The 16,553-nt window shown below is 41.8% G+C and overlaps 1 protein-coding gene across 1 annotated transcript in view; it reads right to left on the bottom strand.

Annotated features, from left to right (window-relative positions):
* LOC140198395 (contactin-associated protein-like 5) overlaps positions 1 to 16,553 on the bottom strand; it is a 1,369,276-nt gene that overhangs the window by 918,740 nt on the left and 433,983 nt on the right. The window contains exon 5 of the mRNA XM_072259488.1: positions 4,432 to 4,579. Coding sequence (XP_072115589.1) covers positions 4,432 to 4,579 — 148 coding nt within the window. The remainder of the gene's footprint in view (positions 1 to 4,431; positions 4,580 to 16,553) is intronic.

Here is a 16,553-nt window from a genome sequence, read left to right as displayed (position 1 = left end):
CCGCCGATAAGGGGGGTGCTGTTGTAGTCTGGCGTACTGACCTCTACATTGCCGAGGCACAGCGACAACTCGCGGATACCTCCACTTATTTACCCCTCGATCGTGACCCCACTAAGGAGCACCAGGCCATTGTCTCCCACACCATCACCGACTTTATCTGCTCAGGGGATCTCCCATCCACTGCTACCAACCTTATAGTTCCCACACCTCGCACTTCCCGTTTCTACCTCCTACCCAAGATCCACAAACCTGCCTGTCCTGGCAGACCTATTGTCTCAGCTTGCTCCTGCCCCACCCAACTCGTTTCTGCATACCTCGACACGGTTTTATCCCCCCTTGTTCAATCCCTTCCTACCTATGTTCGTGACACTTCTCACGCTCTTAAACTTTTTGATGATTTTAAGTTCCCTGGCCCCCACCGCTTTATTTTCACCATGGATGTCCAGTCCCTATATACTTCCATTCCTCATCAGGAAGGTCTCAAAGCTCTACGCTTCTTTTTGGATTCCAGACCTAATCAGTTCCCCTCTACCACCACTCTGCTCCGTCTAGCGGAATTAGTCCTTACTCTTAATAATTTCTCCTTTGGCTCCTCCCACTTCCTCCAACTAAAGGTGTAGCTATGGGCATCCGTATGGGTCCTAGCTATGCCTGCCTTTTTGTTGGCTTTGTGGAACAATCTATGTTCTGTACCTATTCTGGTATCTGTCCCTCACTTTTCCTTCGCTACATCGACGACTGCATTGGCGCTGCTTCCTGCACACATGCAGAGCTCGTTGACTTTATTAACTTTGCCTCCAACTTTCACCCTGCCTTCAAGTTTACCTGGTCCATTTCCGACACCTCCCTCCCCTTTCTAGATCTTTCTGTCTCTGTCTCTGGAGACAGCTTATCCACTGATGTCTACTATAAGCCTACTGACTCTCACAGCTATCTGGACTATTCCTCTTCTCACCCTGTCTCTTGCAAAAACGCCATCCCCTTCTCGCAATTCCTCCGTCTCCGCCGTATCTGCTCTCAGGATAAGGCTTTTCATTCTAGGACGAGGGAGATGTCCTCCTTTTTTACAGAAAGGGGCTTCCCTTCCTCCACTATCAACTCTGCTCTTAAACGCATCTCCCCCATTTCACGTACATCTGCTCTCACTCCATCCTTCCGCCACTCCACTAGGAATAGGGTTCCCCTGGTCCTCACCTACCACCCCACCAGCCTCCGGGTCTAACATATTATCCTCCGTAACTTCCACTGATCATCTAACTCAGAACCCTGTACCTGCCTTCTCTCCATACCCCCTGATCCCTTTAGCCACAAGGGCCATACCTAACTCCCTCTTAAATATAGCCAATGAACTGGCCTCAACTGTTTCCTGTGGCAGAGAATTCCACAGATTCACCACTCTCTGTGTGAAGAAGTTTTGCCTCATCTCAGTCCGAAAAGGCTTCCCCCTTATCCTTAAACTGTGACCTCTCATTCTGGACTTCCCCAACATCGGGAACAATCTTCCTACATCTAGCCTGTCCAATCCCTTTAGAATTTTATACTTTTCAATCAGATCCCTCCCCCCCCCCCCGATCTTCTAAATTCCAGCAAGTTATTATTGCGTTTAGATGCAATAATAACACAATAATTGCATCTAAATGCAATAAGCTGGATTATTATTGTGTTTAGATGTTCCAGCAGCTACAAAGGAATTTGATCAAGTATTTTCCAATTATTTGGCAAGGCCTCTGGATTGTAGCTACCATCCCGGAATATAAACAAATATTGATCTGCATTTTGCTGTTCGATGAAAGTTGGCCTCTGCCACATTCAATGTTCAATCAATATAACAATCTGACATTTCTCTGTTGCCATTGGACACTCCCAACCCCAGGTCATGCAGCTTTAACTTGCCCAGCTGAAACTGGCTGGCTGTTTCCCTCCATCTCTTCACGCCAGCTAGCTGAATGTCAATGGTATGTTACCGATGATATCACACATCCTTTATCTTTCTTGCATCTCTGAAGTTGACATATTCACAAATTACTTCCAGTTATACTCACCTTACATGAAAAGATGTGGAATGTGCCATTGTTTGAAACAATTTCTAAATAAATACAAATTCCTTTCAATTCTAGAATCATAGAGTTATAGAGCACATAAATAAGTCCAACTGGATCATGTCACCTGAATGTCCTGCGACTGATTTAAGACAGATAAGAACTGTATTTAGCTACAATCACTGAAGGTGGTTCTATAGCTTCCATTGGCTCATTGGATGGCACTCTCACTTATGAGTCAAATGATTCTATTAAAAACATATTAGGTGGCCATTATCACATTGCTGTTTGTGGGAGCTTGCTGTGCACAAATTTCAAGCTCGTGTCTCTCCATCGCAGGCAAAGCCCTCCCTACCACTGAGTACATTTACAAGGAACGTTGCACAAGAAAGAAACATCAATCATCAAGCAACCCCACCTGTGTGGCTCCTTGATGGAGGCTGTGGTAGAACAAAGGACCCTACGAAAATCCTGGCAATTGTGGACAATGTTTCTCACCCTCTGCATACCACCTTTACTGAACAGAGGAACACTTTTAGTAATAGACTAAGACAACTGCACTGCTCCAAAGTGGGCTATATGAGGTCGTTCTTACCCTTGGCCATTAGGCTCTATAATGAGTCAACCTATAACCAGGGAAGTGATGACCCCTCCTGTTAGACTGTTAATAAGCTCTGTTTAGCACTGTTTACCAGACCCTGCTATCGCAGACACCCTGTGCTATTTTGTACAATACTACCATTACTTCTTATCTGGACAATGTGAATGTGCACCCATTACTGTACAATATTATGGTAATTCTTGCTCTACCGTCAGTGTGATCTTGGAAATCTTGTCACCATTGACTTGTAAATCTTGTACATCTTATGTAAGGGGTTTCTTCTTTTATGTTACTGCGAAGTCGAATAAAAATGACTTCTTTGTTATGTTAGAATAAAATGGCTTCTTGGTTATGTTAACTGCTGAGAAAGTGCTTCTTTATAGCAGCTTGTTTGGGTTATAATTACTGATAGAGAGAATTGTATTAATTTGCTAACCAATTGGGATAGATGTTATTCTTTCTTGTGTGTCTGTAAGCTATAGTTTTTGCAGGCTTTGGGGAAGAAAGCGTGATGGAGACAGAGAAAGGAGACGCAATGCTGTAAGTTGGGCGACAGAACAGACCCTGAGCATAAGTCCGAGGCCCAGGGTCTTCTGCAAGGAGAGGAGACGAAGACAGTCTCGTGTGGAGCGTCTGGTCGACCACCGTGGTTGGTCCCAGGCGGCGGGTCGAGGAGGTCAGAGGGGATCAAATGGTGGAAAGAAGACTCCATTAATTGAGCTCCAACGGTTGTGCATGAAGTGGTTGAACTTTGATAAGTTTGACACCTTTTACTTTCCTTTTATATTTTATCTCTATTAATTACATAGCTCCAGTAAGATCTATAAAGTATAATCATTTAATCGCATATGGTGCACTGTCTGTTATTTGGCGGGGTGGGGTACATCACACAGCATCTACACAAACTTGATTACCCAGTTTGGCGGGGCCGAAGGCTGCTCCCCTGGACGAAAGAGAGCTGAGCGAGCCTGAGGCTTACCGGGGGCTACACTTATTTTTAAAGTAACTTAGTTTTTTATTCTTTCTTACTTCTCTTCTAATATTAGTATATCTGTGCATTTGCAATGCTACTGTGACACTGTAATTTCCTTTGGGATCAATGAAGTATCTATCCAGGCTATGCTCTTTTCTCTCACTGCCAACAGGAAGGAGGTACAAGAATCTTAGGTCCCACACCACCAGGTTCAGAATAAGTTATTACTCTTCAACCATCAGGCTCCTGAACAGGCATGGATAACTTCTCTAACCTCAACGATGAATTGAATCCACAACCTATGGACTAAATTTCAAGGATTCTGCAACTCATGTTCTCAGTATTGTTTGTTTCTTTATTATTTTTTATTATTTATACAGTATGTATTTTGCATATTGGTTACTTGTCAATCTTTGTGTATGGTTTTTCATTGATCCCATTGTATTTCGATGGCCTGTTTCTGTGCTGTAATTGTTATATGGTTATTTGTTCTACTGTGAATGCCTACAAGAAAATAAATCTCAAGGTAGTGCATGGTGACATATATGTGATTTGATATTGTACTTGAACTTTGAACATTTGAACTTTGAGTTGTTGTGGCTACAGAGCTATAAGATTTTAATTATTAGTTACTTCAATAACAGTTTGCTTTCAGGAATTAACATAAATTGTGCTTTGCACCTGGTGGCAAAGCAAATAAAGAAATTTACTTAACTTTCATTGACCTCCATTAACTTTCTCATTTTAGTAGTAACCTGTCCAACTTGATGTGGAAACTTTTAAAAACGAAGGCCTTTTCTTTGTAATTTTGTACTTACTATATGAGCATCCGTAAACTTCAACTCTCATTCCTATTCTACCAAATGGATTCCACTCAAGGGGAACAAAGCGAAGGAGTCTGGCCTTAATGGAATGCTCCAATTTGTGTCGCACAACACCATCAGCGTTGGAGTTTCCTACAAAAGCCTATTGAGAAAGAGAAAGAGATAAAGAAGATCATTCGGGGAGCAATAATGCCCTGTGACTGATTTAAGAGAGACAACAGCCATATTTAGCTATGATAAATTAAGCTAGTTTTTCAGTTAGTTATGGCTCATTGAATGTCATTCCCACCTCCAAGTCAAGGGCCTGTGGATTCTATTAAAAACAGATTATGTAGCCATTGTCACATTGCTGTTTGTGAGAGTTTCCTGGGTAGAAATTTACTGCAGTCCTTCTTACATTAAAAGAGTGGCTCCACTTCAAGAGTACTTTAACTGATTGTAAAGCACTTTTGGATGTTCTGAAAGTGTTGTGCAAGATGATACATAAATGTAAATTTGGCTTCCCCCTTTCAAATCTAACAGGGTAGTACCACCATTCCATGAGATGGTAAAGCCTGGCCGTAACCATCCTCTAAAGCAAGCTGCAAATTTCCTCGGAACATGGGTCCTGTTTCAAGAGGACAAATATTCATGGAAATTCTAATGGATTGTCCCGGTAACCCTTGGAAAATGAAATACCTAAAAAAATTACCAAAGAGGCTTCTCTTCTGGACATGTTCTCACTACTGTAAATCAAAAATTTCCCTATTACAGCAGAGATGATTCAAAGGGAAACCAGAAAATACCCCACACTGTCTCAGGTCTACATGGCCACCCAGACTGGTTGGGATATGCAGCAGAGGTTTCAGTTCCACCATGTTTCCCAGCACCGAGATGAACTTGCCCTTGACCAGGGTTGCCTTATCTGGGGATTAAGAGCTGTTGTACTATCCAAACTAAGAGCTAAAGTGTTGGAGGAACTACATGCTGGTCTTTAGGTGTGGTCAAAAGAAAGTGTTGGCTCAAAGCTTTGACTGGTGGCCTAAAATAGATTAAAAGTCTGACTAGCTTGACATACACTGTTCAGGATGCCAACACATCCAGAAGATACCAACAGCAGTGCCTCTCAATCACTGGGAATGATCTGCATTGCCCTAGCAGAGGATACATGTGGATTTTGCCAGACATTCAGAACCATTTCCTGAAGTTCCAGAGTCAACTTCTACAACCACCATGGAGGAGCCTCAAAATTTGAGATGGATTCACAGTCTTTCCCACCAAGCAGAGTGACTACTGCACAACCCTGTGTTGAGGAAATAGGTAGGCTGCAGATGGACTTAGACCGATTAGGAGAATGGGCAAGAGGGGAGCAAATGAAGTACAATGTTGGGAAATTCATGGACATGCACTTTGGTAGTAGAAATAAATGTACAGACTATTTTTTAAACAGGGAGAAAGTTGAAAAATTCTGAGACAAAGGGACTTGGGAGTCCTTGTGCAGAACACCCTAACTTGCTGGCTGTGTCGGAGCTGAGGAAGGCAAATGAAATGTTAGCATTCATTTCAAGAGTAAAAACAAGAGAGAATCTGCAGAAGCTGGAAATCCAGGCAACACACACAAAATACCGGAGGAACTCAGCAGGCCAAGCAGCATCTATGGAAAAAAGCACAGTCGACATTTCAGTCCAAAACCTGTCCTGCCGAAGGGTTTCAGCCCAAAATGTTGACTGTACTCTTGAGTATTGTGAACAGTTTTTTGCTCCTCATCCAATAAAAGATGTGCTGGCATTGGAGAGGTTACAGAGGTGGTTCACAAGGGTGATTCTGGGAATGAAGGGACGTTTGATATGTCTGGGTCTGTGCTCACTGGAATTTAGAAAGATAAGGGGGCTGATCTCATTGAAACCTTTCGAATGTTAAAAGGCCTAGACAGAGTAGATGTGAAAAGGATGTTTCCCATAATGGGGCAATCTAGGACAAGAGGGCACAGCCTCAGGATAGAGGTGCGTCCATTTAAAACAGAGATGTGGAGAAATTTCTTTAGTCAGAAGGTGGTGAATTTGTGGAATTTATTACCACAAGTAGCCTTGGAGGCCAGGTCATTCGGTGTGTTTAAGGCAGAGGTTGATAGGTTCTTGATTGGACACGGCATCAAAGGATATGGGGAGAAGGCCCGGGAATGGGGTTGAGCAGGGGAGAAAAGGTTCACCCATGATTGAATAGTGGACCAGGCTCAATGGGCCAACTGGCCTAATTCTGCTCCTATGTCTTATGGTCTTATGGTCTAATAAGAAATCCTCATAGCAATTAAACCTTTATGCTGAAATGAGACAATTAAAAATTTACCATGCTGTGGATGTCTATCATAACATCATTATGCCATCAAGTCATAAGTGAATGCCTCACTATAATAAAATGAAGTAGACAGGCTACCGCATTTTTCTTTTGATTTATTTCTGGAGTTACAAAGTATAATACCTCAATTGAACCTCTTCCCTTATTCCACATACAGTATGTCATTTATACCTATATGGACCATGGCAATGGGATCTTTCAATTCCAACTTCAAATTCCTCTGCTGGTCCATAAGACAATGAGATATAGGATCATTAGGTCCATAAGACAAATAGGCCATTCAGCCCATCGAGTCTGCTCCAGCATTCCATCATGGCTGACCAGGATCTCACTCAACCCTTTACACTTGCCTTCTTGCCATAACCATTAATGCCGTGAACTATCAATTTTCGCTTTAAATATACCCACGGTCTTGGCCTCCACAGCTGTCTGTGGCAAAGTATTCCGCAGATTCATTACGCTATGGCTAAAAGAAAATCCTCCTTACCTCTATTCTAAAGGGTCACCCCGCAATTTTGAGGCTGTGCCCTCTAGTTCTGAACATCCTCGCCACAGGAAACATCCTATCCACATCCACCTTATCTAGTCATTTCAACATTTGACAGCTATCAATGAGAACCTCATGCATTCTTCTAAACACCAGTGAGTACAGGCCCAAAGCTGCCAAACGCTCCTCATATGTTAAACCCTTCATTCCTGAAATCATCCTCATGAACCTCCTCTGGACTCTCGCCAATGACAACACATCTCTTCTGAGATATGGTGCCCAAAACTGTTGGCAATACTGCAAGTGTAGCCTGTCTACTGCCTTATAAAGCCTCAGCATTATCTCCTTGTTTTTATATTCTATTCCCCTTGAAATAAATGCCAACATTGCATTTGCATTCTTTGCCACAGACTCAACCTCTAAATTAACCTTCTGGGAGTTTTGCACAAGGATTCCGAAGTCCCTCTGCACCTCTGATGTTTGAACTTTTTCCCCATTTAGATAATAGTCTGCACTATTGTTCCTTTTACCAAAATGCATTATTGTACATTTTCCAACACTGTTTTCCATCTGCCACTTTTTTGCCCATCTATCTATCTATCAATACATTACTAAAATTCTCATTCTGTTTATCTCTTTGTCTGTTTGTGCCCTCTAATTAGCCCAAATGGTGCATTAAAGCGGCACTTTTTTTGACTAAATGGACTTAAGATGCACTAACTTACAGAATGCATGCAAAGGTCAGGGTTATATTCATATAAAATTGCTCACCCGTCAACAGGCCCCGCTTTCCACACCCGATTCCAGCTTTCATGGAAACCGCGGCGCGACACCATGACGCATGCGCATGGCCAGCCTCAGCAGCGACACCAACCGCAGCAAAAGGGCAGGGCAGCTGTATTTCAAGAGGTCACATTCTGCTAATCACCATCAGCATGTGCATGATTGGGACAGATCAAACTGCCACCCATCAGTAAGAGATAATTATATTTTATTGTAATGAAGCACTTCGAAACACCCATCAAACCCTTTGTTGCAGTCAAAGGACAGCAGTGACTATATCACATCCATTTAGGAGAGCGCCAACTACATCATCAAGAGAAATCAGCATCCAGGAGGCTTTGGTGCTACTGCTTCGTATCTTCTATCCAGCATTAAGGTAAAAAAATATGGTCAGCCTAATTATGCTGCATGGAAAGAGAAGGGGGACATTATGGTCAAGAGATTACACCAAACATCGTCGGGAAGCGGCAAGGAGAGGGAGTAAACAAGAATCGGATGAGGCCAGGGCAGCACGACTCCAGGATCAAAGAGTCAGGAAAAAAAGATGAGAGAGTAAGAGACAAAGGAGGAGAGGCATGCATGTCTCCAAAAGACAACAATAGGCACAGAAGGAGGAGAGAACAAGAATCGCATCAGGCCAGGGCTGCACAACTCCAGGATCAGAGAGAAAGAACAAATGGTAGAAAAGATGAAGAGACAAAGGATGAAAGGGCTGTGTGTCTCCAGAATGACAACAACTGGCATAGAAGGAGGAGAGAGGAAGAGACAAAGGAGCTGAGATTTTCACATCTCCAGGATCGGAGACAAAGAACAAATGGCAGAAGAGGTGAAGAGACGGGAGATGAAAAGGCTGCGCATCTCCAGAATGACACAAACAGGCACAGAAGGAGGAAAGAGGAAGAGGCAGAGGAGAAAAGGAAAGGTTGACTCGAGAATATGCGGCAAAGAGTAATTATTGCGAGAGTTGCTGAAGACGACAATACTTGCTTTCAATGACAATACCTCAACAGAGAAAGAGCAAGGCAAAATGCACGACTCGCACACGGTAACATTTCTACAGATGTTGGTACAATGACCAGAGTATGCCCTCACTATCGTGCCTTCCTATTCACTGGAGAAACCGCAGATTTCTACTGTATGAAGGGAAAGATCAGGATAGGCAATTTGCAACCTCTACCTCAATTTATACAACAATGATGAACATATTGCAAATGAGTTCAGGAAGAACATCAGACAATTGCCTCTTCCAAATGACATCCTTTGGTGCCAAAGAAGTCCTTCCAACGAGGAATGGATGGAATCCTTCTGTGATTATTCAAAGCCAAATCCATCATTACATCAGATATTTAATGCCAGACCCCAACCAGCAAGCCTGATTCCTTCAAATTTACTTCATGGATCCTCAAGACAGCGTAGAACTGAGAATGGGAATACTACAGAATGATGGAATTCAATGTGAGATTGTTGAATTATTGGACAGCCTACTACAACAACAGAACCCATATATTGTGTCCCTTCGACTTGCAAATGAACAAATTCAAGGCATGCCCGATGCATCCATTGTCATTGATCCTGACCAGAGACCAGCATTTGAACATGAGAGAAGGTTTAATGCACAAATTGCCAACCAAGTCGCTGTCATTATACCGAACAGCACTAAACCTGAAGCAAGATCATGGCACATTGTGTTGAAAGAACAAGAGGTGATTTGCAAATAATTTCAGAGTCCCATCATTCATATGACAGCCTTCAATACGTACTTTTCTTTCCACATGGAGACGATGGCTGGCATCATCAACTCCGAATGACGAACAACAAGAAACTGACGGCAATGCGTTATTATGCGTATTAAATAATAAACCATGAGAATGAGTTTAATAACCTTCTCAGAGGAGGACGTCTATTCCAACGATACTTGGTCAATATGGCTGCTAAGATTGAAGGTGAGAGGTTGAGCTACATCTGAATGAATCAAGCAACCTTGAGATCAACAACATACAGAGGCCTGACTGATGCACTGAATGATGATGATTTCAGAAACAGTGGAAGGTGCATCATCCTCTCCTCAACATTTGTCGGTGGACCGAAATACATGATGGAACTATGTCAAGACACCACGATGTATATATGGAAGTATGGTAATGCTTCATTTTTCATTACAATGACACACAATCCAAACTGGCCCAAAATCCGACAGCATCTTTTTTTGCATCAGCGACCAAACGATTGGCCGGATTTAATCGACAGAGTGTTTGACTTGAAGAGAAAGTTGTTTATTAAGTACCTCACTGGAACGGATGGTCCCTTTGGTAGGTGTATCGCTCACGTTGTAAATGTGGAACACCAAAAGCGGGGTCTGCCTCACTTGCACTGTCTGCTGCGGCTCGATGAAGCATCCAAGCCAAGACCACAAGATTATGATGGATCTGTGCAAGCAGAAATACCAGACCCAAATGAAGATCCCGAGCAGCATGAACTGGTCTTGAAGCACATGATACATAGTCCATATTGCACCACTAAATCACCGTGTTGGCAAAATGGTACATGCAGTAAGAGGTACCCAAAGCCATTCATTGAGCATACAAGGTGTGGGGATGATTCATATCCTGCGTATAGGAGACAGTCTGTGGAAATGGGAGGATTCAAAGGTGATCAGTAGGATGACAAACTCGAACTATAACTTCTGAATGGGTGGTCCCCTATAATGCCCAACTATTGAAGCTGTTCAATTGTCATCTAAATGTAGAAATATGCTCATCAAATAAGTCCATCAAATACGTGATCAAGCATACCATGAAGGGGAGTGATTGGGCAATTTTTGGAGTGAATAGAGAAGACGGAATCACACAGTATTTGACAGGCAGCTATATCGGGCCCTCTGAAGCTGTCGGATTGATACTCAGATTTCCAATTCACGAGAGGGAACCAGCCGTTGTTCGCCTTCAAGTGCACCTTCCCCAAGAGCATCAAGTATTCTTTCGAGATAATGCTGCTAAGCAACTGAATAATGATATGGCAAGAACCACTGCAACGGAATTCATGGATCTTTGCACATGCGATCCATTTTCTAGAACCCTGTATTATGCAGATATTCCCAGATTCTACACTTGGACTAATAAGAGATGGGAAAGAAGGAGAATGGGGGAAAGAGTGGAGGAGTACTCCAGGATTTTTGAAGCAAATGTTCTGGGTTGAGTGTATGCCGTTTTTCCATGAAGTGGTGACCTCTACTATTTGAGACTTCTTCATCACATAAAAGGGCCAGTATCTTTCGAATCATTGAAAACACATAATAGAGATATCCTTCCATCATTCAAAGATGTCTGCAGAGAGAGATGATTGTTGCAAGCTGATGATCATTGGCAGCAAACTATGGAAGAAGCAGAGAGAACAGGAATGCCCAGAACAATGAGAGATTTGTTTGTCGTCTTGCTAACAAACACTGAAATCAACAATCCACAGCAATTTTGGAACTGGTTCAAGAATGAAATAGCTGAAGATGTCTTACAAATGGAGAGAAGAACTATCAATGATCCTAATATCATGATCGATGAGAGGCATCATGGACAAGCTCTTCTGTATTTCTAAGAGAAACTTGAGAACTTGGGTAAAACATTTTAAGAATGCGCTGTCCATTCAAGATTCAAGATACCACTCAAAGGCAATGAAGATGCCCTTTGTAACATCGATAAAAACACAAATTCTGCAAATTTACTCTGAAATGCGAGGCTTACTGTCTCGGATGAGTACCCCATGATTAGGAGGGAGAGCTTCAAAGCCATGGTCCAGACTCTTCGTGATGTATGCAGCAAGAATGAGGCCTTCGGGGGGTACTTTAACCATTTGCTGTGGCGGTTTCCGTCAGCTTCTAGCAGTTGTGAAATGAGGAAATGATGCTGATGTGGAGAATTCATGCATAAAAAAATCCTACTTATGGAGAAGCTTCATCAAGTTTCAGTTGAAGAGAAACATGCGATTGAGTGAGGGAGAAGGATGATTTTCTGAGTTCCTGTTGGATGTTGGAGAAAACAAGACTGAGAAAAAGGAAAATGATGAAATCAAATTAACTAAGATATGATTCTGCTAGCAAAATCTATGGAAGAATGTATTGATTTCAAGTACCCAACATTCGACAATTCTGCAGAGCTATTCTCGAGGAATTCTGTCTTGCTTCCTTTCAATGAAATGATGCGAAAAATAAACTTCACATGCATTACACGCTTCCCTGGAATCATGAAAGAATACTGTCCCTTCAATGCCGTAGGTGAGGGAGCTAATGCCACTCATTTTCCAACAAAATTCCTTGATTCGGTCGAGCTCTCTGGATTGCCACCACATAAACTGGAATTGAAGAGAGGATCTCCCATCATTTCAATGAGGAACTTGGATCCACCAAGGCTTTGCAATGGAACACAAATGATGGTGGAAGAACAGCACAACAATCTCATCGTAGCAAAGATAAACATTGGTGCATCCAAAAATGACACTGTCAGGATCCCAAGCATTACTCTCAGTTTATCAGAAGGGGAAGATGTCCCTCTTCAGCGGAGCCAGTTCCCGATACAGTCATGCTTTGCTATGATTATACATAAGGTGCAAGGCCAAACCATGGAGAATGTGTTGATTTATCTGAAGAAAACAGTATTCCAGCATGGTCAGATGTATGTGGCTTCAAGCTGGGGAAAAATAAATGAAAATGTTAGAGTTTTCTTGAAGGGTTGCAGATCAACCAGAAATGTTGTCATCAAAAGTGTCCTTCGTTAACGAGGAGGAGTGATATTTGTCTTGCTACATGTCTTCCAAAGCAAAGCAATAGCGATAGCATTCAGCGAAATTTAATGTTCATTCTGGTCACATCAGACTGCACTACCTTTCTCTCAAAGGATGCCCCAACAGGTCACCCGGTTGTCTAGTTCTTCCAATTTGTCTAAGTCCTGCTGCAATCGCATTACTTCCTCAGCACTACCTACCCCTCCACCTATCTTTGTGTCATCTGCAAACTTTGCCATCAATTCCATTATCAAAATCACTGACAAACAATGTGAAAAGTAGCGGTCCTAGTACTGACCCCTGAGTAACACCACTAATCACTGGTAGCCAACCAGAAAAGGCCCCTTTTATTCTCATTTGCTACCTCCTGCCTGTCAGCCATTCCTCTACCCATGCCAGTATCTTTTCTGAAATGCCATAGGATTTTATCTTGTTTAGCAGCGTCATATGTGGTACCTTATCAAATGCCTTCTTAAAATCAAAGTAAATGACAGCCACTGCCTCTCCTTTGCCCACCAAGCTGGTTATTTTCTCAAAGAATTCTCACAGGTTTGTCAGGCAAGATTTCCCTTTGCAGAAAACATGCTGACTTTGACTTATTTTATCATTAGTCTCCATGTACCCCAAAACCTTATCCTAAATAATGGAGTCCGACACTTTCCCAACCACTAAGATTGGGTTAACTGGCTTATAATGTCCTTTATTTTGTCTTCCTCCCTTCTTAACGAATGGAGTGACATTTGCAATCTTTCTGTCCTCCGGAACCATGCCAGAATCAAGTAATTCTTCAAAGATCATGGCCAATGCATCCGTTATCTCTTCAGTAACCTCTCTTAGGACTCTGGTATCTAGTCCATTTGGTCCAGGTGACTTATCCACCTTAAGATCTTTCAGTTTGCCTAGCACTTTTTCCTTTGTAATGGCAATGGCACTCACTCCTGCTACCGGACACTCATGGATGTCTGGCACACTGCTAGTGTCTTCCACGGTGAATACAAATGCAAAGTACCCATTAATCTCATCTGCCATTTCTTTGTCCCCCATTACCACCTCACCAGTATCATTGTCCAGTGGGCCAATATCAACTCTTACCTCCCTTTTACTCATTATATAACTGAAAAAACTTTTAGTATCCTGCTTTATATTATTGGCTAGTTTGCCCTCATATTTCATCTTTACACTTCTTATGGCTTTTGTGTTGGATTTTAAAAACTTCCCAGTCACTTTTGCTGCACGATATGCCCTTTCCTTGGCTTTCATGCAGTACTTAACTTCCCTTGTCAGCCACAGTTGCCGACTCCTTGCCATTTGAGAACTTCTTCTGTGGGATATATCTATCCTGCACTGCCATCATCCCTGTCATTATCCTCCTCCAGTGCACCTAGGCAAGCTCCTGTCTCATGTCTCTGTAATTCTTTTTATTCCATTTTGATACTGATACATGTGACTTATGCTCCTCCCTTTCAAATTGCAGTATGAATTCAGTCATATTATGATCACTGCCTCCTAAGGGTACAAATACCTTAGGCTTCCTAATAAAATCTGGATTATTACACAACTCCCAATCTAAGATTGCCTTTCATCAAGGAGGATCAAGCACAATCTGCTCTAAAAAGCCATCTGGTAGGCATTCGACAAATCCCCTTGCCTGATTTTCCCAATCCCCTTGCATATCGAAGTCCCCCATTACAATTGTGACATTACACTTATTACATGCCCATTCTAGTTCCTTATCAATCACAACCCCACATCTTGGCTACTATTTGGAGGCCTATATATTTATTTCCATAGTGATATTTCGCCCTTGAAGTTTTTTAACCCCACCCACAAAAATTCAATATTCTCTGACCTTGTCATCTCTTTCTAAAGATGTAATTCCATTTCTTACCAACAGAACCGTAACATCAACTATGTCTTCCTAACTGCCCTTTTGATAAAAAGTATTAAGTATTTAATATTAAGCTTCCAACAATGACCTTCTTTCAGCACGACTCAGTTATGTCTACAATGTCATACCAACTAATCTCTAATTGTGGCACAACTTCATCCATCTTATTTCGAATACGAGGTGCATTTAAATACAGCACCTCAGTCCTACATTCTTCACCCTTCTGAATTTTGCTTCTGTTGTATAATTTAACTTTTTGAACTGTCTGCATTTGTACCCAGTCATTGGCTTATTCTTCCTTACATTCATGTTACAGCCATCATTTACTTGTAAAACTATTGGCTCGATCATATTGGTTCCCATTCTCCCCGCTATAGTAGTTTAAACCACTCTTAGCAGCTCTCGCAAACCTGTCCACAAGAATATTGTTCCCACTTGGATTCAAGTGCAACCTACTCCCCCACTTCCTTCCTAACTCCCTGTTTTCTTTTTTTTCTGGACCTCCTTTTTCTACCTATGTCATTGGTACCAATATGTACCACAACTTCTGGCTACTCACCCTCCCTTTTCAGGACATTGTGGATGCATTCGGAAACATTGTGGATCCTGGCACCTGGGAGGCAAACTACCATTCATGTTTCCTTTTTGTGTCCACAGAGTTGTCTACCTGTTTCCCTGAGTATAGTGTCCCCTATTACTGCTGCTCTATTAGGTCAGATGAGATATCATAATGGTGGAGACTGGGCAGCCAACTCAGCCTTTAGGGCTCTCAATCCTTCTGTCAGATCACTTTATTTATTCACCCTGAGTATAATATCCCCAATTACAACATTTGTTTTCTTACCCAATTCTCGAATAGCTCCCTGAACCATGGTACCAATATAAATTGTTCATCCTTCCTCTTACCTGCACAATCTCACCTGCACAAGATGCAAGATCTCAAAGGAAGGTAGATGGATGATGAAGGAACAGCAATTTGAACTTTAATAAGAAACTGATTGTTTCACAGTGAATATTAACAACAAAAATAATGGAATCCAGGCTGTTTATTCCAGCTACCCGATTTGAACTCTTGTCCCTCGATCAATTATCCATACATTTTACTGCTAACCTATTAACATAACTATTATGCAAAATAACACTTTGCCTTTTGTTAAAAATGTTATACAGGTCAGGATTATTTTATTTATACTTACACTTATAACTCACAATCTGGTGTAACATGATTAAATTATCTTCAGGCTGAGTAATTTTCCAATTTTGTCGAGTGCATGTAAGCTGATCAGAACATCCAATTTATTTGCAGTACAATAGACATGAAGATGAAAAGAGTGTATCTGTGACTATTGAATCAAAACTAAGGATTTAATAAAAGTGCTGAAAGCATCAAGAAACAATTTCTGGAAAGTAAACACAATTTCAAGTGAATATCAATAATTTATTTTAATTTTATTGTTTTTGCTTTCCCTCTCTCCTGGGCGTAGTCGATTGGGGAATGGAGTTCTAGGCATATAACTCCTGCAGTTTCTCAGCCATTCTTCGCTTAATGTGCATGAATGATTATTCAGTGATTTAAATCTTTACCCATCATAGTTTGTTGGATTTTAGTGTTTTCCTTGAGGCCCAAATGTTTACAGTGATCTCCATTTGTTAATGCCAATGTTTATCTTCAGCAAAACATGAAAATTCTATCATATCTGTACTTACGACCTTCTACAGAGAGCATTGTAACATGTAACATTGTGGTGGTTTGAAAACTGCACTGTGGTGGATAGGTAGGCTCTCCAATGGACCAATGAGTCCTGACGAAGGGTCTCGGCCTGAAACATCGACTGTACCTCTTCCTAGAGATGC

The sequence above is a fragment of the Mobula birostris genome, chromosome 5 (assembly GCF_030028105.1).
Source record: "Mobula birostris isolate sMobBir1 chromosome 5, sMobBir1.hap1, whole genome shotgun sequence".
Taxonomy (NCBI): domain Eukaryota; kingdom Metazoa; phylum Chordata; class Chondrichthyes; order Myliobatiformes; family Myliobatidae; genus Mobula; species Mobula birostris.
The sequence above is the reverse complement of the archived record's forward strand: the minus strand, read 5'-3'. Positions and strand labels throughout refer to the sequence as shown.